General features: G+C 39.4%; 1 protein-coding gene and 1 non-coding gene across 4 annotated transcripts; one reads left to right on the top strand and one right to left on the bottom strand.

The window, feature by feature from the left end:
* Positions 1-14,131: 14,131 nt before the first annotated feature.
* Positions 14,132-14,203, bottom strand: Trnag-ucc. Its single transcript has one exon. It is a non-coding gene; the product is annotated as a tRNA-Gly (tRNA).
* Positions 14,204-14,347: 144 nt separating this feature from the next.
* Positions 14,348-22,380, top strand: LOC124262447 (ADP-ribosylation factor-like protein 2-binding protein). 3 transcript variants are annotated; one of them, XM_046696944.1, is made up of 7 exons: positions 14,348-14,446; positions 16,892-16,955; positions 17,841-17,902; positions 18,928-19,034; positions 19,817-19,902; positions 20,354-20,450; positions 21,113-22,380. In XM_046696944.1, exons 1-7 carry the CDS (start codon positions 14,419-14,421, stop codon positions 21,233-21,235), a joined length of 567 nt encoding a protein of 188 aa, XP_046552900.1. In that variant the 5' UTR covers positions 14,348-14,418; the 3' UTR covers positions 21,236-22,380. The 3 variants fall into 3 exon arrangements, with proteins under 3 accessions (XP_046552900.1, XP_046552916.1, XP_046552909.1); XM_046696960.1 differs by lacking the exon at positions 14,348-14,446 and adding an exon at positions 14,478-14,659; XM_046696953.1 differs by lacking the exon at positions 14,348-14,446 and adding an exon at positions 14,824-14,990.
* Positions 22,381-23,544: the final 1,164 nt, after the last annotated feature.

Below are 23,544 nucleotides of genomic sequence, written 5' to 3'. Positions count from 1 at the left end.
TTAGGCTTTCGTACGTTTTGGCTTGTCTCACGACACGTAAGATTATGATAAAGCGATAAGGCGAGACGTTGGTGTTCCAGCGCCAGGGTTAGGCTACACCTCGTGTAGTCTGTAATCTCTGATTTGTTACCGACGCAGTCTTCTGGACACTGTCCAGCGACTGACAGCATGACCGCTGATGACGTCACCACGAGAAACCGATCCCCAGATTGTTCCCCTAACGCCGAGAACTAAACAGGGTTACAACCACCACCAAGTTTTACCTACTTCTGATTTGAGTGAGTGAGTGAGTTTAATTTTACGTCGCACTCATCAATATTCGAGCTATATGGCGACAGTCTGTAAATAATCGAGCCATGGGCTATTTAAGACGTCTTGGAGGTTAGATACACATACGGCGTCATCAATAAGGGTTCCAGCACACGCATATTAAAAATCTTTGATCTTTTCGTTGAACTCTGTGGACATGACCGTGACACAGGTTCAAGGGCACATGTAAGGTGAAGGGACAGACAATCCAGTGATCAACAGCATGAGCATCGATCTACGCAATTGGGATACAATGACATGTGTCTACCAAGTCGGCGAGCCTGACCACCCGATCTCTTTAGTCGCCTCTTATACGACAAGCATGGGTTCCTGAAGATCAGTTCTAACCCGGATCTTCACGGGTCCTAGCTTCTGACTGGAGGGGTCAGGGATACACTGCCAGGTCTCTAGGCTGACGTTCTACATCACAGAGGCCCGTCAGATGTGTTGTTTTGGCGTTACTGGGACAGTTTATTGACAGCTGACATACTTCGGTATGTAAATAATAGTCTTCACCAGACAATCCAGTGATCGACAGCATGAGTATCGATCTGCGCCAGGCGCGTAGCAAGCCATTTTTCTAGTGTAAGCCCGATAGGTTGCCAAGCTTTATATTTAGATAGTATTGAGGGCTTGCCCAACCTTTCTAGTAACAATCATGTGTAAGCTTGGGCTTTTTTTAAATGGTAGCTACGCCCCTGTGCGCAATTGGGAACCGATGACATGTGTCAACCAAGTCAGCGAGCCTGACCACCCGATCCCGTTAGTTGCCTCTTACGACAAGCATGGGTTACTGAAGATCAATATTCTAACCCGGACCTTCACTGGTCAGCTGCGATGGAGAACCGTTTGGTATAGTGGCGTTTGCTTCATATGTTGTACTGATCATATGGGGGAGGGGGCACCGATGTCGTGGGTCATCTAAGTGGAAGCGTAATGGTGCGTTCGGAAAGATTAACAGTCCAACGCTGTAGTGAAGAAAACTTACAGTCACACATTCGGGCATTTCGAGCATGTGCAGAAAATGGCAGGCAGCATTGGAGGCATAAATGTAGACACAGATATTACGTTTTCTTTGTTTGCCACCGCGCTCAGCAATCTTCACAGTTCGTGAGAAATCGAATTCTCATGACGTTGACATTGTCAGTATCCGTGTCATATTTTCCTTCATATCGGACACGTGTCAACCAATGTGAAATAAGTATATGCTACTTTGGACACTCACATCTGCTATGCCTTTATATATTTTCAGGAATACTACGATGGATGCTGCTACGATGGAAGTATTGTTTTGGAGTTCCAACAGCTGTGCTTGGGTTCAGTGCACGGAGGCTCCGGGTTTGCTGGTTCAGTATGTGGGTTTATGCTCGCGCTTGTCACCTTTACTTACAGCAAAGTCAGTTTTCAGTTCCGGTACATTAAAAGAAACGGATGTCTCATGAACAGATATTTTGTATAAACGTTTTAATCTCCATGTCCGTTTTGTCAAATGACAACCGCGAAATATCACCATTTCGCATCATCTTGTGTATCGTATCGAATAATCGTGATTGTCCACCTTTGACTGGAATAAAATGATGTTCGCAGATTTTGAGGAGCATCTGAGAAGGAACACTACCGTGCGTGACGTCATAAGGCTGAAAATGCCTATACAAATGAAGTGCACTTTCTCATTAAGGTAGTATATGATTATCCTAGACGAGTGATATGATGAATTCTAAGGCTAACGCTGGACATAATACCAACATGAATCAATACTGTTAATATACGAAACAATCTACTGCTGGTCATGAGAAGCGAGTAACTTGGATTAGGTGGTCACGTATGTTAGTTTTGTGTATTTGGTATAAACGCCTCGGTCGTTGTTCATAATATTAACCACTGTTTGCCTTTATATATACTATCCCGAAAAAGAAAGGCTTAGCCGTTTTGTATTTATAAAAATCTATTAATTACCTATTGTGTTCAGACAATCGTCAAAATATGTAACAAAAGTGTTGATAACATGATTTTACACAATTGCACAAGTGAAAAATCGACTTTACCTGAAAATGTTGATTTTGATGAGATTTCTTACAACGATTAAAAAGGCATCGCGACAACGTAGCAGCAATCACCTGCTAGTTGAAATTGTGCAGCAAAGAGCATGCACTGTCTGGCTATAAAAATCCAGATTACTTTCGGAGTTTCAAGGTCAAATGACTACGCTACGTCTTGACGCTGCGACAGGGAACATCGCCATGGAAAGAAACCACGCTGGAGATTAACAATCTTCTGTTGCCAGGCGTCTGAATGTTACTCTGAGCACGATATCACGATTTGAAGCTCTTTACAACCAAACAGGTATAGCACGTGACCGTCAACGTACAGGCAGACGAAGAGTCACCACTGCAGCCCAAGATCGGTACATCCGGGTACTACATTTGCATGATCATACTGCCACGGGTGGGAGGACAGCAGCCAGGGTGCCTGCTGGGCTTCGGAGGATATCCGGTCAAACTGTACGGAACAGGCTGAGAAAGATTGGACTGAGAGCCAGGAACCCTGACGTCGGGACCGTGCTACGTCGTCACCATCGCGCTCAACGTGTCCGTTATCTAAATTTATCCACTTGGTTGTATAGATATTTCCATCTTCTAAACTGATGTAAAAATTCATTTACTAACGTCTATTTGTGGACGAGTTACACATGTTTGAAAATACAACATTTTCGCAACAGATATCTGGGTTATGCGTTTCTTTTTTTTAATGGTATATACCAATTATTGATTACCGTGGCTTAAAACAACGAACAGCACACAAGATGTGCTCTCTCTCAATCAATCAATCAATTCTTTATTGTACAAAAGGCCAAAGGCCCATATACAATAGAGTTACATGTATATATCAATATAGGAATATACATAAGTTGAATAAAAATGTAATTCAATAAACAAAACGAAGTTGGCGTAATATTAAAGCATGGTGTATGTATAAGGCAATGTGAAATTTGGTAGTAGCTAGAATTTCTTCAAGATAACAGCTTCTTAAAATTATGTGCGGATATGATATTAGATGTAGGCAAATATTTAATTCAGACTTCATCATAGATTGGGCAGAGATACATAAAATGGTATTCGTCTTCGACTCCGTTGTTACATATTTTACAGCGTCTGGTTGTTGTTGTTTTCTCGATATCATGGTGTCTTCCTTTATTGACATCCAGTTCACTGAGGCCTAGTCGAAATCGAATGTCGAGCCCATTTCGTTTAGGTGGCAAATCATGTTATACGCTTTCTGCTGGAGGCGATGAGCTGGCATGTGAATCAGTAAGACTCGATGCACAGTGGGTCGCGCCCACACTCTCCGTACACCTTGCTGTTAGGAGTTGAAAGTCCAACATGTAAGAATTTTCTTGCATGCAAACATGTGCACCTTTTCTATAGAATGAAAGCTTTGCCACATTTTTGAGCCATAGAGTAAAATAGGTAGTACTTGGACGTCAAATAGTTTAAAGAATATTTTGGGTGTTATAACATCAACTTTATATAGGACTGATTGCAGTTGACAGACTGCCTTCTTCGCTCTGGTTGCTTTTTGTTGTACGCTTTTATTCATGCTCAAGGTTTGTGTAAACAAGACGCCTAGATACTTGTACTCTTTTACAACGTTGACTGTGTCACCTTTATATGTCCATCTCTCTTGTGCTGCGACTCGACCACCTTTCCTGAATATGACAATGTTTGTCCAGATTAACTGTTAGCTTCCATCCGAGTATTTAGCTAGGATGTTCAGCTGATTCTGTAGACCTGTTACTGGACTTATTACTGGATATGAGGATTACGTCATCCGCAAAAAGAAGTGACAAGAGCTTAATAATACCTGGAAATAGTTGAACTCCGTGTCTTCCAGAAAGTGTTATTTCGTTGTACAATTCGTTAACGAACAGAGAGAACAGTAGGGGGCTCAATACACATCCTTGGCGTAACCCAAGTGGACCGTCGAAGAAATCAGTTACTAGTATGCCTTTGTCACTACGAACACACGATGTTACGTTCTGGTACATAGATCTGAGAATTGCATACATCTTCCCGTGTAGATTGTTCTGGAGGCAAGCCCAGCGGTAATGCCCATTCACAGAATCAAACGCTTTCCGAAAGTCCACAAAAGCAATATATAGCTTACGTTTGTTAAATGAAAGATACTTTTCGACAACTGCAAACAAGGTAAAGATTTGGTCTGACGTCGAGTATCCTTTCCGGAATCCAGCCTGAGCTTCTTGTAATAAATGTCGCATATTTGCCCACTGTGTAAGTCTGTTATTAGCAACGCTGATAAACAGTTTCCCCAGGACATTGATAAGCGACATCCGTCTGTAATTATCCGGGTTGTTCACGCTTCCGTTCTTGAAAATGGGAACAATGATAGACTTCGACCAAACTTCCGGAAATGCACCTGTTTGGAATATTATATTAAAACATTTGGTAAGAAGAGGCAGTGATGATTCTGGTAGCGAACATTTGCTCATCTCAGAGAGAATTCTATCCACGCCTGCCGGTTTTCCTCTTTTCAAATGTTCAATCGCATCAAGAATTTCGTTTTCTGTTATAGGGGATTCCAATAGAATGTCGTCCACATTCTCTAAGTAATCACCTGCTGTGCCATCCTCATCGGTATTAGAACATTCATAGAGACTTGGTGCTTTGTCTGAAGAGAATAATGCTTGAAAATGAGTCAACCATTGCGTTTCCGTAATGTTATGCGTTGAACGTCTGTTTCGTTGTAATGTACGTATTTCCTTCCAAACCTGAAGGGTTGGCCAGAGAATTGACGAGATCAGCCATGTTTCTGTTTTGGCAATCCTGTTTGAGTTTCCTGCATGCCGATTTGTAGTTATTACGCAATTTATAATTTCCTATTACGCTCTGTACGTTGATGTCTGCATTTGCGTAAGGCTTTCCGGGCTTCTCTTCTTGCCAATCTACACTCGCAACTCAGGAGTGGTTCGTCATATCAGGGATCATCTACGTCTTCTATTCTCCCCGGACATACCTGACTCTGTTACTGCCTTGTCTTTTCATACAATCCGATGCTTCTACCATTATATGCACAAATGAATCAATTCCTTCTTTAATATTCAATTCAATGGTGTTGTACAGTCTATCCTTGTCCTCTCCAAGAGCACTTGTTGAATAGATCGAGTCCCAATAAACAAAGTGTTCTCGGTTGGACCCGCTATGTTGGATCACCAACACGCTACAGTGGCAGATCCTAGTCTGAAAGTAAAACTCTCAGTTTACACACCCAGTCACTCTCTTGAAATGTTTTAAAAATTGGGTCGGGTACTATTACAGTGTCTTGACTTGAACTTGTCTTATCTGATTCTGCCTTACACCTCCTTTCTAACACGTTAACCAAAGTATAACACCAGTTGTTTATCTTAACCGAAATAAAACTTCAGACAAATCTCGGCAGGTCAAAAACACAATACCAAGATGTAGTTTTGATAGCCCAGAACGACGTTTGTTGGAGGTCACGTAACTTTAAAACTAATAAAGAAGTTACCTGTAAAAGCATTCCTCTCTATATGCTCTACCAACATCTAAATGCCAATAACATGAATGTAACACGTCAAGGCGAGAGAATTAAGCGGCCTCCAAATAGACTCCGTTTGAGCGTAAATGTCAAAATAGGCAATTTATTGTCTCGTTATGTCTAAAATCTGAATGTTTGGAATATCATTATCGTGTATGTCTTTAGTCTCTAGTGGACTTGAATGTTGATACCATATGCTCTTCTGTACACCGATTGTTTTTTCCCCTCTTAATGTGGTAGGCGCAATGTGTACAGAATGGTAAACAGTGAATGTGGTAGGCGACACTTGTACAGAATTGTAAACGGTGAATGTGGGAGGCGACACTTGTACAGAATGGTATACAGTGAATGTGGTAGGCACAATTTGTGCAGGATGGTAAACGGTAAATGTGGTAGGCGCCATTTGTACAGAATGGTATACAGTGAATGTGGTAGGCACAATTTGTACAGAATACTAAACGGTGAATGTGGGAGGGGAAACTTGTACAGAATGGTAAACAGTGAATGTGGTAGGACATTTGTACAGAATGGTTAACTGTGAATGTGGTAGGCACAATTTGTAGAGAATGGTAAACAGTGAATGAGGTAGGCACAATTTGTACAGAATGGTAAACGGTGATTGTGGGAGGCGACACTTGTACAGAATGGTAAACCGTGAATGTGGTAGGCGACATTTGTACAGAATGGTTAACGGTGAATGTGGTAGGCACAATTTGTACAGAATGGTAAACAGTGAATGTGGTAGACCCCATTTGTACAGAATGGTAAACGGTGATTGTGGTAAGCACAATTTGTACAGAATGGTCAACGGTGATCGTGGTAAGCATAATTTGTACAGAATGGTAAACGGTGATTGTGGTAGGCACAATTTGTACAGAATGGTCAACGGTGATTGTGGTAGGCACAATTTGTACAGAATGGTAAACGGTGATTGTGGGAGGAGACATTTGTACAGACTGGTAAGCGGTGAATGTGGGAGGCGACATTTGTACAGAATGGTCAACAGTGAATGTGGTAGGCACAATTTGTACAGAATGGTAAACGGTCATTGTGGTAGGCGACGCTTGTACAGAATGGTAAACAGTGAATGTGGTAGGCACAATTTGTACAGAATGGTCAACGATGATTGTGGGAGGAGACATTTGTACAGACTGGTAAGCGGTGAATGTGGTAGGCGCCATTTGTACAGAATGGTAAACAGTGATTGTGGTAGGCACAATTTCTACAGAATGGTAAGCAGTGAATGTGGTAGGCACAATTTGTACAGAATGGTAAACGGTGATTGTGATAGGCGCCATTTGTACAGAATGGTAAACAGTGATTGTGGTAAGCGCCATTTGTACAGAATGGTAAACAGTGAATGTGGTAGGCACAATTTCTACAGAATGGTAAACAGTGAATGTGGTAGGCACAATTTGTGAGTGATGGTAAACAGTACAGAATGTTGTGATTTGTGCAGGAGCCCATTTGTACAGAATGGTAAACGGTGATTGTGGTAGGAGCCATTTGTACAGAATGGTAAACGGTGAATGTGGTAGGCGCCATTTGGTACAGAATGGTAAACAGTGAATGTGGTAGGCGCCATTTGTACAGAATGGTAAACAGTGAATGTTGTAGGCGCCATTTGTACAGAATGGTAAACGGTGATTGTGGTAGGCACAATTTGTGCAGGATGGTAAACAGTGAATGTTGGAGGTGCGATTTGTTCAGAATGGTAAACAGTGAATGTTGTAGGCACCATTTGTACAGAATGGTATACAGTGAATGTGGTAGGCACAATTTGTACAAGATGGTAAACGGTAAATGTGGTAGGCGCCATTTGTACAGAATGGTATACAGTGAATGTGGTAGGCACAGTTTGTACAGGATGGTAAACAGTGAATGTGGTTGGCGCCATTTGTACAGAATGGTACATAGTGAATGTGGTAGGCACAATTTCTACAGAATGGTAGACCGTGAATTTGGTACGCACAATTTGTAGAGGATGGTAAATAGTGAATGTGGTAGACGCCATTTGTACAAGATGGTAAACAGTAAATGTGGTAGGCGCCATTTTACAGAATGTACAGAATGTACAGAATGGTAAACAGTGAATGTGGTAGGCACAATTTGTACAGGATGGTAAACAGTGAATGTGGTAGGCGCCATTTGTACAGAATGGTAAACAGTGAATGTGGTAGGCACAATTTGTACAGAATGGTAAACGTGAATGTGGTACGCACAATTTGTAGAGGATGGTAAACAGTGAATGTGGTAGGCGCCATTTGTACAGAATGGTAAACAGTGAATGTGGTAGGCACAATTTGTACAGAATGGTAAACAGTGAATGTGGTAGGCGCCATTTGTACAGAATGGTAAACGGTGATGTGGTAGGCACAATTTGTACAGAATGGTAAACTGTGATTGTGGTAGGCGCCATTTGTACAGAATGGTAAACAGTGATTGTGGTAGGCGCCATTTGTACAGAATGGTAAACAGTGAATGTGGTAGGCGCCATTTGTACAGAATGGTAAACGGTGATTGTGGTAGGCGCCATTTGTACAGAATGGTAAACAGTGAATGTGGTAGGCGCCATTTGTACAGAATGGTAAACGGTGAATGTGGTAGGCACCATTTGTACAGAATGGTAAACAGTGAATGTGGTAGGCACCATTTGTACAGGATGGTAAACGGTGATTGTGGTAGGCACATTTGTACAGAATGGTAAACAGTGAATGTGGTTGGCGCCATTTGTACAGAATGGTATATATACAGTGAATGTGGTAGGCACAATTTGTACAGGATGGTAAACAGTGAATGTGGTTGGCGCCATTTGTACAGAATGGTAAACAGTGAATGTGGTAGGCACAATTTGTACAGAATGGTAAACAGTGAATGTGGTAGGCACAATTTGTACAGAATGGTAAACAGTGAATGTGGTAAGCGCCATTTGTACAGAATGGTATACAGTGAATGTGGTAGGCACAATTTGTACAGGATGGTAAACAGTGAATGTGGTAGGCGCCATTTGTACAGAATGGTAAACAGTGAATGTGGTAGGCGCCATTTGTACAGAATGGTAAACAGTGAATGTGGTAGGCACAATTTGTACAGAATGGTAAACAGTGAATGTGGTAGGCGCCATTTGTACAGAATGGTAAACAGTGATGGTAAACAGATGAATGTGATTGTAGTAGGCGCCATTTGTACAGAATGGTAAACAGTGAATGTGGTAGGCACAATTTGTACAGAATGGTAAACAGTGAATGTGGTAGGCGCCATTTGTACAGAATGGTAAACGGTGATTGTGGTAGGCACAATTTGTACAGGATGGTAAACAGTGAATGTGGTAGGCGCCATTTGTACAGAATGGTAAACAGTGAATGTGGTAGGCACCATTTGTACAGAATGGTAAACAGTGAATGTGGTAGGCGCCATTTGTACAGAATGGTAAACAGTGAATGTGGTAGGCACAATTTGTACAGAATGGTATACAGTGAATGTGGTAGGCACAGTTTGTACAGGATGGTAAACAGTGAATGTGGTTGGCGCCATTTGTACAGAATGGTACAAGTGAATGTGGTAGGCACAATTTGTACAGAATGGTAGACAGTGAATGTGGTAGGCACAATTTGTACAGGATGGTAAACAGTGAATGTGGTAGACGCCATTTGTACAGAATGGTAAACAGTAAATGTGGTAGGCGCCATTTGTACAGAATGGTATACAGTGAATGTGGTAGGCACCATTTGTACAGGATGGTAAACAGTGAATGTGGTAGGCGCCATTTGTACAGAATGGTACAACAGTGAATGTGGTAGGCACAATTTCTACTGAATGGTAGACCGTGAATTTGGTACGCACAATTTGTAGAGGATGGTAAACAGTGAATGTGGTAGACGCCATTTGTACAGAATGGTAAACAGTGAATGTGGTAGGCACAATTTGTACAGAATGGTAAACAGTGAATGTGGTAGGCGCCACTTGTACAGAATGGTAAACGGTGATTGTGGTAGGCACAATTTGTACAGGATGTTAAACTGTGATTGTGGTAGGCGCCATTTGTACAGAATGGTAAACGTTGATTGTGGTATGCATAATTTGTACAGAATGGTAAACAGTGAATGTGGTAGGCGCCATTTGTACAGAATGGTAAACGGCGATTGTGGTAGTTGACATTTGTACAGAATGGTAAACAGTAGATGTGATAGGCGCCATTTGTACCGAATGGTTCCCATTGACTATTGCATAAATAAAGCTTATGTCGCACAAGAAAGATGTGAGAAAGAAGTGACCCCAGAGATATACACACAAATAAAGTATCGCAACATTTATGATATTTACCCCCATGGTTACAGGGTACTACTGTTTGTTGTAGGAGGTTTCTGGGAAGTTTGACCCACTGTCGGGAGAGTCTCGGTATTTAAATATAGGGACCCCCAAATTACTTTCAACAATGTCTAGATTGTCTACCGGTTGGATCATTCTCATGAGGTGAAACTAGTCACGTAGTCAGGCAGCAATGTATCTTGCATTTTCAAATAACAAACGTGATCTAAAGAGCTCTACTGATAAACAAACGTCAGGTTTTAAGTTTCCCATCTCAACCCTATCGGGATTGTCGGTGGTCACAACATCGACTGTCACGCTTCACTCTATATAGGTAAGCACGTTGTAATGTGTCCTCAATTCCTTCATTATTATCATACAACAATTGCTCGAAACTAATATTTCTGACGGGTTGGGCATTTCAAGTTATTGTCAAGGACAGGTCTTTATGGCTGATCAACGTCTTTATTGTACAATAGCGACGTTTCGGTATAGATACATATACCTTTTTTCAAGTTTTTAAGTTATTTCGACTCTTTCCTACTTATTTTACAGAGTATATGTGAATACATTGCTATGCTGACATATTGGAACGGTTGTTTTCAAAATAATGGTGGCATGTTTGCCATTGTCAACGTCACTTAGTAAATGTATATCTACAGATGGCTAATGTTTGGTAGTGTGAACAATATAAGTATATTGGGTTCTTTCAATTTTATGTTCAATGACTAAATGGAAACTGTTTTGTTTCGTTCTTTGTATACAATTTGTATCGGTTTATAAGATACACTGCACTGCACAGAAACTGTGATAGGAATCAACAGAATAGCAATTGAATCTAATTAGTGTTCATGCATACATGAATTACTGATTCAACGTACACACTGATCTCGCAGGGCTAACTGTATGCTGGATTAACTCCAGCTATGCTATGTAATCACCGGCGACCATTTGTTGTTCGAAATCTTATTACAGGGATTAAATACACAAAAGACTTTAATGGCTGTGACAAGTTACGCCGTTATGAACTTCTTCAGCTTCAGTAATCTTTAGTATTTTACTCTTATTCTGCCATTTAATTGTCACTTCAGTCCACGATCACCAATCAGGTACAATGAATAATTAACGATTTAAGTATATCTGCCTTGAGGCTGCACTTGACTTACTGTGGGTACATCTCTCTACATTAACTCTATACATCACGCATGTCGTTGTCCTTCATAAATCCTGGACTTTTGCATTGCTTCATTATTGATTGACGACACTGTTTGGAGTGAATTATTTGCAAAAGACAACATATTGGCATCACGCATCAGAGAATGTGCACGACCTAAAATAAATAAAATAAAAAGACGACAAGAAGGTTTTTGTGGTAGTTAAGGCCACATGCATGGCGCATGTAAAGAAGTACATGAAAGAGGTTATGAATACAGATTAACAAAAATAATTCTTACAAGAAAACCTCGGGTATTAAGGGACCCTCAACTATCTAAATTTCAGTTCCTTGAGCTGAAAAGTGGATGAATATAGGCTTCTAGAGTGGAAAGGGATGGGAATAAAATGAATGGAATTAGAATAAAATGGCGGTGGCTTTTTTTAAACATACACATGGACCAAAATATCACAAGACCTCATAGTTTTCATAGTATCGATATGTTGCCATCAGCCATAGCAAAGTAACTGATCCACACCTCAAATTAATCTAATATCTGGATAAACTAACCCTTGAGGAATAAATAAATGGCAAATCTAAACGCAAAAGAACGAAAAACAGAGAAACAAACATGACTAATTTTGTTGTGCTGATAACTATGGTCGTATGGCGTTAACAAGTGCGGTCAGTTTAATGATAGGGACATGAAATCCTCCGGCAGTCACAGGTGTATCAATAACCCATGTCTAGTGTAACCTCCGCCAACTGCTGTAACTTCCCTGATTGCCTGTGTGAGGCGTCGAATTTGATGTTGAGGTATTGCGTTCGATACTTGATGGGGGCCTTCTTCCATCATGATTTTGCGCTGAACGAATTTCTGGCGTATTCTGCGACCCATACATTTTGTTGGATTGGGATCGGACTCCTGGTTAGCCGTAAGAAATCACCAACGGTAGTTGCTCGATGTGGCGAGCATTGTTGGCCATGAAGACTGGCCATCATGTTCAGAATGTAGTCCTCGAAATGTGGTACAATAACAGGATGTCAGTGATGTACCAACGTCCAACTTGCTCCAAGATAAGCAGTGTTTCTGATGCAACAAACACGACATCGGTCATCAGTCATGAAGAAAAGAAATCGACTTGCGTCCGACCATTAGACCTTTCCCTATGACGTCATATTCCAGTGACGTCGAGCTTGACGCCAAATCAATCGTGCTGCTTTAGGATCTGGGATAAAAACAGACGTCTGATAGGTCTGTGTTTAACACGCCACTTGACATCAACGGATGAAATTGTGAAGGGCTGTAACCTCCCCAGGAGTTGTCCCTCGTGGTTGACCTAAACGTTGGCGGCCCATAATGTCATAAGTTTGCTTTTGTGTTCTAGTCCATCCGCTGATAGTCGATGGATGACAACCGACACATCTTATCTTCAGTGACATGCCAGTATTCTGCATACCAATAACTTGCCATTTTGAGTCAGATGAGGAGGCCAGATATTTGTTTAAAAACTACGAAATCAAATGATGTCCCAAGTTATCGAGCTGTAAGAACAGTTTACTGAAACTTGATAATTGCTTTAACGACGGGTACACACGTATTGAACGTGATGCTCGCCTTTGATCTTAGCACGTACATATCTAAAAGCATTGTATGCTGCACAAATTAAATATTATCAAACAAACATAAATATGATATGAATATGAATAGCTATATGAGGGGGTTAAAATCATAGGCGTTGGGATACTATTTTTTCTATGTTTATACTTGTTTAGGTTAGATGTAACCAGGGGCGGATATAGCTTTTTGTGAAAGGGGGTTGGGGAGGGTGGGGGGCACAATCTTGAGAAAAGGAAGGGTGCACACTTCATTTTCACCCGAGTTTCAATGGTCATGGGTGCGTGTGTGTGTGTGTGTGTGCGTGTGTGCGCGCGTGCCGGCAAAGTTTTTGAATCATATACCTGTGCTGTGCCGTCGCCATCCTTTCTCGCCCACCTGGCTGTTCCTCTCTTTCCACTCCTCCCTCGTAACAAATAGCGACTTGTGTCACAATTTTAATGATAGTTTGTTAAACAAACGTTTTCATTTTTCGGACATAAAGCCTGAAATTACTCTTAGGTTGGTCTGATGTTTTGATTATGGTCAGCGTTTCATTGAGTATTATACATGTATGTTTATTAGTTTTCGAGTTAGATGGGAATTCATCGGTCCGCTTTTGAGCCAAACGGACTATAGCAGATCTAACAGTTACATTGTTTGTTTGATGTTTCTGATAACAGATCTAACAGCACCTCAACAAGATTCCATCTTTATTATGGCAACCTGTAAATACGCGAGTTTAGTCCACTGGTATCACAAACAAGCATCCATTCACGCTGACGTGCAATACATGCAAAATGTCACCCACCCTGCCCAGCCTCGCACGACAAGTACGGACTACTCGGGGCCTTTCCTTACGCGGAATCCCCACGTACACCGTTGAAAACAGTTATCCAAGTTCCAAGTTAGGAAAACTGATTATTGAGTGTAGGGCTGCACTATGTCATACTAAAATCAACAACGATGAACATGAGTATTGTGTTGATTAAATAAGTCATTAAAGAATTATTTCTGTATGATTGAATGTTGACAAATTATTCATCTCGATTTACAGATATATATAAATATTTGATTGTTATTCGACACGTTTTACAGTAGAAACATCAAAGTACTTATAGCTTTATTGCTCATGTCCAAAATCAAAGAAAAGATATGATAAAAAGACATAGAAAAAAAAAAAAAAACCATGCGTCGGCCGGGAATCGAACCCGGATCGACTGCTTGGAAGGCAACCATGCTAACCTTTACACCACCGACGCGATATTGAAAAGGGGACGAACAGAAAAATATAAAGAAATCAACATCTATATCCACTGCGGATACAATATTTCAAACCTAAAAATGTTTGCAACGCTTTTAGATATATGTAAATATAAATATTTTTTAATCAGATACAACTCTATCACCTGATAGAAAGATAGGCTAACATTTTCGGAGGAAACTACAGAATGTCAACATCCGCCGAAGAGCCAACATGGCGTCCAATTCCAACACAAACACGGGTTGGTAAACAAAAACTATCCTTTGTGTCGCCTTTAAATATTCCTTTACACGCGGATGTCATTATATGGTCATCGAAACAAACACCCGTGTAGCAAATATATGTATTCAATATGGAATGTATGGGTTCACTTCTACAAGTCTAAAACAACAAGGATTTCCTCGCGGGAAACCATAACAGTAATAGATCAATAAAGAAGAAATTACACTGAAGAGTATGTGTTTATTATGTTATATTCTGGTTACAGTGGTTGAAAACGAATGTCACAATCGATAATTTTAAACTACTTTGATGAAAGGCTTGAGGTGTTTGAAGTGTTTATTTTGAAGCCGTCATGACCGGAAGTTTAGAATGAGGGTAGTAATCTCGCGGTCACGCGCGAGTTGTCATTCGAATGCTTGTCAGGACACGTGCGTAGTTCGTGTATAAGTTCAGAAGCAGTTAGAAATCATTCATTCAATCTTCACTCGCTGTAGCAAGCATCACTCTTCAGTTTTGTAGTTGCTCCAAAGAACTGAAAATGACCACCATCATTAGTTTCATGCGTGAGTAAGACAAACAAGAATGGTGTTCAAGTTGTTTGCTGGTTTTGGAATGTTCACAGTGTTTGTTTTGGTTGTCAATGACATTTAATTCAATTGTCAAATGCAAAACAATATATTTATGTTCTGGGTTTCATTAATTAGAACAATAATCAGGTACTTTTTGAGATGTACATTTTTGTACATATTTAAATATGTGCATCTTGCTGTTTTACAACTATCCATAATGTCAACTGATCTGATGGATCTTCGCATACTCACACAGATTCGGCAATAAATATGTTTGGTCCAATGGTGAACTTTCTTTATAGCTTCAAATATTGTTTATATTGGATAATGCTTGAATCAATTTACGAATCATTTATTCTTCCAAAGTTTAAATATTGTACTCATATTTTGGATAACAGCACTTTTGAGCAAAGTAAAATGCTTGAGAAACTGCACATAGATGCAGTGATGACCATCTGTGGTGCAGTACAGGATACAAATCACAGTAAGTTATACAGTGAAACCACATGGAAATCCCTGTCTGAGAGAAGAAAAATCTTCACATTAACAATGTTTTTTTAATTTTGCACAACTTAACACCAATTTACTCAGAGAACTTATTCCTGAACGAGTTTTAGAAGCATCTTCCTATATTCTAAAAAAAACTGAGATAATTTGCAACTTATCAACTGCAATTTAAGACAACATTTTATGCTGAGAGCTTTCTTCCTGATACTTTAAGACAGAGAATTTATTACTGGATGAAACTAGAAATTGCAGGACATTTTTAGACTTTTATAGACTACTAACTGTGAACAAAGCTTTTACTTTGATGTTAATTACGGAACACGTTTCTTCAATGTCACACATGCTCACAGACTGAGTTGTTGTGATTAAGTTGGTACAAGTTACTAGACAACACTACTGACTCAATTGAACTGTCTCTGTGGTCATCAGTGTGAAGAATCTAAACACTACCTTTTTGTTTGCCCTTTATATAACATGAGGCAGAACATGTATAATTCCCTGAATTGATATGAGGTGAACTCAATTTCGTAAGGCAGCCCACATACAACTAAAGAAACTAACACTCACATTCTTGAATCTGTGAATGATTTTCTGATAGACTTAAACTACTGTACTCTTGATTTATGACTATTCCTTTCCAGCTCACACTGACTATATCAGTACTCTGACACTGTGTAGCATGTCAACCATGTTATCCAGAGGTATTGAAATAAGCCCACAAAGTTTGTCTGCCACTTTCATGGAATGAATGTTGAACCCATCAGTTGGTTGTTGTGAACATTATTTCTTTTGACAAATCATGTATCATGCATTACTTTCCATATATATTTGTTGGAGAGGGAGGAGCTGTGTAGAAATCTTTATTCTCCAACCATTCCGAGTTAAAGAAAAATTGTCACTTCACTTTTTACACTGTATCATTTCTGTGTGTTGGTGGCACTGCCTCTGCTATCTCTGTGATCTAGTGAATGAGTGTGGTCCTTCCAAGACCACATTCTTAAGTCATCGGACATGAGTTGAAGACCTCAAGCAAATTCGTGTTCAATTTCACATTTTAAGTTATCATTTCTTTACTCAGACAGTTCAAGAAACCGCTAAAGACATAGCTGACATGTAAATATTTGTGAGGGCTTAAGAACACTAAGCACATCATTTAGTGCCATAATATTACTGCGACTGGTATGAGTATGAGTGAGGCAAACTTCTCGGGGTTTTTTCATTCACCACACAGTGATTTTCCTGTGCCACAACACACTGTATTCAACAGGTGATCGACGATACCATGATTGAAAATGTCATGCAGCAAATGTTTTGTGATATTTTGAAACAATGTTGATATGTTATCTCTGCAGAAAGTACTTGATTAAATGTATCACATTCATTAACAGATGACCATGAACCAATGGATTTCCAAGGCATAGATCTCATGGAAGAAGATCTTGCAACATCAAGGTCAGTCTCAACCCCTGGGCCCCGATCCACAAAGCGTTCGTAACGTTAAGATCTGCCGTAACTCTATAGTTAACATTAGCTTACAAATGTCGTAGCGCTACAAATGCTTTTTGGACCGGGACCCTGATCAACTCTCTTAGAGTCCATGCAAGATGTCAATTTACAATGTTCTTAACAAAATAACATTTCTATTTGAGAGGTAGACCAAAAAGTAAGTGTACAGTGTTACAGCTTCTGTAACCCTTTGGACATGATGTATGGTGTAGATATTCTGCTATGTTATTTAATGGTAAAAATTTATGACTGTTTTGCTGTTTTGGCCCACACAACTCAATTTTAATTCATAAAAAAATGAAAGATTAAAACATACAACTACAATATGTCAATGGTGGTGATAAGAACTAATGCTTGAATGGTGATAGTGTTATGGTAGTGTCTGCATGCATCTGTCCTTGTAATACAAGATCAGTTACAGTCAAGTGGGCTACAGAACAGCTGGTAATTTACTCTTTTCTTTGAGAAAGAAAATGACTTTTCACTTTGAACCATCATGTAGAACACAAGTCATCAGTTTCACAAGTTGTTGATGACGTTGAGGATTGCCACTTGTATGATTGTTCTGACAACTGAAGATGCTGGGCACAAGTATATATACTGGGTATGAGTGACAGAGTGAAACCCTGCTTCAACAGTTCGTTACAGTTCATGTGGTATAGAAGCTTGGAAACAGTCATAAATGTTTATTGCATTTAGATAAATATTTGTGTTTTAACATTGTGATATTTGGTAATATGTCGTTGGTAATGTTCATAGCGTGATAAATACTTTTCCTTAGTTGTCCTCAAACATTTTGTTTTGTTCATGAAACACTTTTTTTCATTTTAGCTCCAATACTGTGGATTCCAAATTCGACAATACAATAGGACATATAGAAGATATTATCATGGGTAAGGATTCTTTGCTGTTTTTGTTAACTGAAGTTTCAATCATTTTAATACTGCTGGTTTTATATAATAAATTGCAGTATCATCTGGGTGTGAGTGAGTTTGGTTTTACGCCGCTTTTAGCAATACTCCAGCAATATCACTTCGGGGGACACCAGAAATGGGCTTCACCAGTGTTGTACACTCCCCAAAATTTCGGCCAGACAATTGGTCTGGTAGCTCTCAAAAGTTACCAGACCAGCTGGAAAGTTACCAGTCCAGAATTTTCAGGATTAAGATAAAATATATAGGAGGTAAATAGGAGGAGGGAACTGTTTAATGTCAGGTTATTGTCACAATAACACGTTTTTAAATGTTTTTAGTCATTATATACATTACAAAATACGCTGATTCAACAGCCAGACCATCGGGCGTGCAACTTTTTAAAAATGACCGTCCGGACGCAAAACAGACCGTCCCGGACGGTTCGGGCAGGCGGGAGTTTGCAACGCTGGCTTCACACATTGTACCCATGTGGGGAGTCTTTGGTGTGACGAGTAAACACTTTAACTACTGGGCTACCCCACTGCCTCATGTCAGTTACTGAGGTGGTTCACTTGTCTGAGGTGCTGCTGAAGACACTGTACTTGGTTGCCAAAACTTATGATGATGATGTGTTTGCATTGTGAGGATTGTCCTGTTAATGTTTTAAGACTGTCAAAACATACTAGTGATCAATAGTTTCACCAAACAGGAGAATGTCAAAAACCTGGATCACATCAAGCGTTCACCAAAGTGGCAATAAAACAAACTCTCTTGACTGATGTTAGACAAATGTCATTTGTTTATTTCTTAGGTATGCTTTTTCAAAATACAAGAAGACATTACAATATATTCAGCAAAGAAAAGACTCTCTTCATGCATTTCTATGAAAAAGAAATTGAGGAGGAATATATAAACATGTCATATCCATTTCAGAAGTTACTTTAGTTCATTTGTCTTAAGATCATGTATTTTCCATGTTACTAAGAATTATTTTCCTTTTTCAGAAGAAGAATTTCAGTCACAGCAAAGAAACTTTCTTGAGAAATACTATATTGAATTTGAAGACACTGAAGAAAACAAGTTTGTTTATACAGACATTCATACAGAATATGTAAGTTATCATCCCTTTTTTAACAATAGTTTGTAATGACAACAGGAACTGTGTAAAGTAATCACACACCAGTGACCATTGTAGTGGGAGATAGTAAACCCTTCCTCTTCCCATAGTGTAGACTTCCTTGTGTTTACAAGGCCTGGGACATCCATGATGTCCAAGGTGAGGAGGCAGGGGTTTAGCTACCATTATCCAAAAAAAAGCACAGGCTTATGCATGATTTTGAAAATGAAAGGTGGGCAAGCCCTCAATACTATCTGACTAACAGGATCGGGCTCGCTGACTTGGTTGACACATGTCATCGGTTCCCAATTGCGCAGATCGATGCTCATGCTGTTGATCACTGGATTGTCTGGTCCAGACTAGATTATTTACAGACTGCTGTCATATAGCTGGAATATTGCTGAGTGTGGCGTAAAACTAAACTCACTCACTGCAGGAGTAGCAAAACAGTTGAGGTACCTCTGATCAGTTGATTGTCTCTACAATAGGTGTATTAACTTAAATTCACACAGTGTGGATAAAGACAAATAGAAAACCTAATGAATTAAAGAATGTTTTGTGTTACTTTGATTTCTGTTGATAATGATGAAAGTGTTTTAAGGTTAACAATGGATGTTGAAACTTGTAACTGATACATTGCCAGCAGGCCATGAACTATTGCAATTCAATGATATTTTGATCAATTGTTGCACACCTATCTCCAAATAATTCACCATTCCTATGTTTCTGTTCAGATATCTGTGAAGTGTTTTATAGTAAATTTGACCAATTTTCAGGTTAATTTGGTAGAAAAGTATTTATCGGATGAGCTGTCGAAACGAATTCCAGGCTTTTCAATGCAGGACTTCTCGAAACAGCTTGTGTGAGTATTAACAGTTCATGGTGGAGAGGCTTCTCATGAATGATAGCCTTTGAGGTCACTACTGTAGGGGAGGGGAGACAGAATAGGTGCCTAGGACTGATACTGAGATGTAGACAGGGCTTGGCTTGGCTGATAGTGTCATGATTTGCTGGTGTGGATTTTAGATCATATTATTAACACTGGCTTTGATTGATTCAGATTCATTGTTATGCCACCATAGTGTAGATTCCTTCTGGTGACAGCGCCAACTCATTCAAACCTGGCTCACAGCTACAATAAATGAACTTTGAGCTAGTTGTTCGTTACATAATTAATGTATTGGTAAAACCATAAATATACTGTTATTCATTATTTATCATAATTAATTGTGTAGAAATATGTATGGGTAAAAGGTTTTTGCTCCAAAACAATGGAAGTAAAGAAATAATGTTTTATTTCTCTATTGTTTCAGAGACAGAAAAGACGAGTTGGAAGGAGAAATATTTGAAATACTGTTGACGTTTAGTGACTTTTTAGCCTTCAAGGAAATGTTCCTGGATTATAGAGCAGTAAGTAGTTAAACTTTCACTGTTTTAAATGATGACCGTAGTATGGCCAGCCACAATTGATAGGACTTAACATTAATGGCAGATATCTTTGACTCATCTGATTGAAAGTCAAGGCAGCTTGTGGGAGATGGTGATAGTATAACAACTGACCCGTAACTCTTTGATCATGCTGCTGGCTGAGACTCCCAGTGGACATTATTCAGCCATTGTTCAAAATGTAATTATATCCGGTTTAAGTATCAGATTTAGTGGGTCTGAATGCATAAATTCAGTTTTTATGTTACACATATGTTATGTTTGACCTAAATTTCAACTTATTTTTAAATGACATCTTTGTTAACATATCATACTGCTGACATATCAAAGTGAGCTATAGTGCTGTGACACTGTTTGTTTTTCAAATGTTTGGACCACCCATAAACAAGAAAATAAGTTTGCCTGTCTTTATGTTCCTTGCTGTTATACTTTCACAAACATGTAATGCAACTGTATGGCATACCTTGCTGTATTGTGTTGGTGGTGAGGGGAGGTGGAGATGGCCGAGTTATACTCTTGGTCTGCAAGTCCCCACAGAAAGGTGAGCAGCTATTACCTTGTTGTGTCTACACATGCCTCTGCCTCCATGTTGTCATCATTTGACTGTATTCGACTTTGTATTTCAGGACAAAGAAGGCAGGACAGTTGACCTTAGTGATGGACTTACTGTGAAATCAATGCAAGGGGACATGTCCCTTGATGGATCCCCATTCTCATTATGTGGACATTCCATGCAGAAACCCCAATAACCCATGGAGTTAGCATTCACTGGAACAACTTGTGATTTCATTTATACCGTCCACGTTTTAGCAACTACTTACACACACAGTGGCTGTCATTAGATGTCCCACTTCTGTATTGAGATGATGGTGCCTGCATGTCTAGCAGTTGGCAGTTCGGCAGGATGCAGCTGTACAGTCTGTCACAGATTACAGCTGACAATATATTCCACAATGTAATAAAGTCTAGTTATCTGTTTTGTGTTATTAAGATATATTTTTTTAATTTTAATGAAATAATGTGCTCTATATTTAAGAAACAATGAGTATTAGCAGGAATAGTACATACTCTATATCATGGTTTGGTTCTAATACTGTACAACATGTCACCTCTCATTCTTCTGTATAGCATGAATAGAGTATAGTTTGCAATCAAAATGTATATCTTAGTGTGTGGAGAAATATACTGCATTGAGTTTTAGGTTTTACTCTTCTGTGACAGGTTAGGAATGTGTTTCCTGAACTAAAATGTACTGTAATTCATGGGGTGAAAGATCTCAAGCAGTCAATCAATCTGGTTGTCCTATGTTTGTAATATGTCTACATGTGATCTCTGTATCATTACAATCTGTGGACTGTCTGGTTGTGAGACATCAAGAACACTGGCCAGACCATGCTATCTTATATTACACAAGAAGCATTGTCATTTTACCTGTATATTCTCACAAAACTTCTTGAATTTGTTCTGAACCGGGTTTTCTGTGAATAAGTATGAAATCTTGTATGAACTGTGTGATGTATCCGTCCAATTCTAGATTATTCCTTTCCAACAATTTGTGAAAGGTTGACTCAGTAGGAAATGTTATTTTGACACATTGTGCAACACTGTCAAATGTTTTGCAGTGACTGTCACATGCTGTAGACACTGAATTAATGACTAGAGAGAACGGTCAAAATGCAAAGTTTTCATAAGATTTTAAACAAGATGTGTTGTAAATGTCCTGAGGATGTATGAAGCCAGCATTTACAGATTCTTTGTGAAGCAGCTTGTTTTTATTTATTAAAGATAGCTGGTCAGTGCTGTAATTTATGTATGACAACTTCAGCTTGTGGCCAAACAGTGGCTCGAGTGTCCCTGGTTTATAAACAGGAGAAATAAAGTTACGGTGAACAAATGCAGTAGTCATGTTATATGTCATCCTCGATAATCTTCAGGGTATATGTTCCGATAAATCTCCACTATACCCTGGATGCATCTATGGCTTGGCCCGATAATTTTATTACCTCCCTTTGCTGGCTCTGCATTTTCACAGTAGCCATTCAGCTAAGCCGCCATTACAACAGAGCTTGCCAGTGTCAACAAAGATAGCGGTTGCAGTGCGACTCATATTTTGGGGAAATCATACAGACAAATTGACAGGTCAGAAACTTAAAAAAATATATGCAAGAACTATTTCTACCTTTTTCAGAGTACCTCTGCATCAATTGCGTAGACACCTGATTGGATAAAAAGCCAACCAAGGGAGGTAATAAAATCATAGCTGCATCCAGGGTATAGCGGAGATTATCGAGGATGGATATATGCATCAGTCACACACATACCAAACCTTCCTTATAATTGTGGTACATGTTGAAAGACAGTTTTGATACATGGAATTGGCAGGATTAAGTGTGTTTGGTGAGGGTTTTTCTTTGCTTTGAAGCTTGGTCATTTTTATAAATCATTATCCATAAGTACACAAAACAGACCAAGGCATACTTATGTAATCAGATACCTTACCTGTGACCAGGTACACACATATATATATATATATACACACAACATGAGAAGATGAACAGCTCTCAACTTGCACTTACTGAGTATTTGCTAATCACATTTCCCTGATGAGTCTGTATTGCCGATGAAGAGATAATCAAGGTTCTTGGACTCAATACCCAGTGATATTCTGTTGCAAATATTACTGTCAAAGTAAAGGTTTAAAACTAAAGATTTCTTCTAAAGCATTTGTGCAAATCTCAGTGGTTGAGCTCTTCAGACTTCAGAATTTGAAATGCTGATCTTATGCATTTCCATTCTCAACAGGTTCTCAAGTAAAGTGTATTTGGAGAGGATTTGTTGTGCTACATATTTTGTTTTGAGAACAGACTTCAAATCTTTTGCATTTATGAAGGGATGAATGTGAGACACAGTTTCATATATAGACTAAGAGGCAACTAACAGGACCGGGTGGGCAGACTAGGTTTTGGTTGACACGTCATTGTATACCAATTGTGTAGATCGATGCTCATGCTGTTGAGCACTGGACTGTATGGTCCAGACTCTATTATTTACAGACCGA

Source organism: Haliotis rubra, unplaced genomic scaffold, assembly GCF_003918875.1.
Source record: "Haliotis rubra isolate DU_JTF1 unplaced genomic scaffold, ASM391887v1 Scf12, whole genome shotgun sequence".
NCBI classification, from domain to species: Eukaryota; Metazoa; Mollusca; class Gastropoda; order Lepetellida; family Haliotidae; genus Haliotis; species Haliotis rubra.
Note: the sequence above shows the minus strand (reverse complement) of the source record. Positions and strands in the feature narration are given on the sequence as shown.

What these genes read in the sequence shown, in the direction of transcription:
- LOC124262447 (XM_046696944.1), top strand. Translation starts at nt 14,419, where the DNA reads ATGGCGTCCAATTCCAACACAAACACGG. An exon ending in GACTTCTCGAAACAGCTTGT is followed by an intron (nt 19,903 to 20,353) that starts GTGAGTATTAAC and finishes CTATTGTTTCAG; the next exon opens with AGACAGAAAAGACGAGTTGG. An exon ending in TGTTCCTGGATTATAGAGCA is followed by an intron (nt 20,451 to 21,112) that starts GTAAGTAGTTAA and finishes TTTGTATTTCAG; the next exon opens with GACAAAGAAGGCAGGACAGT.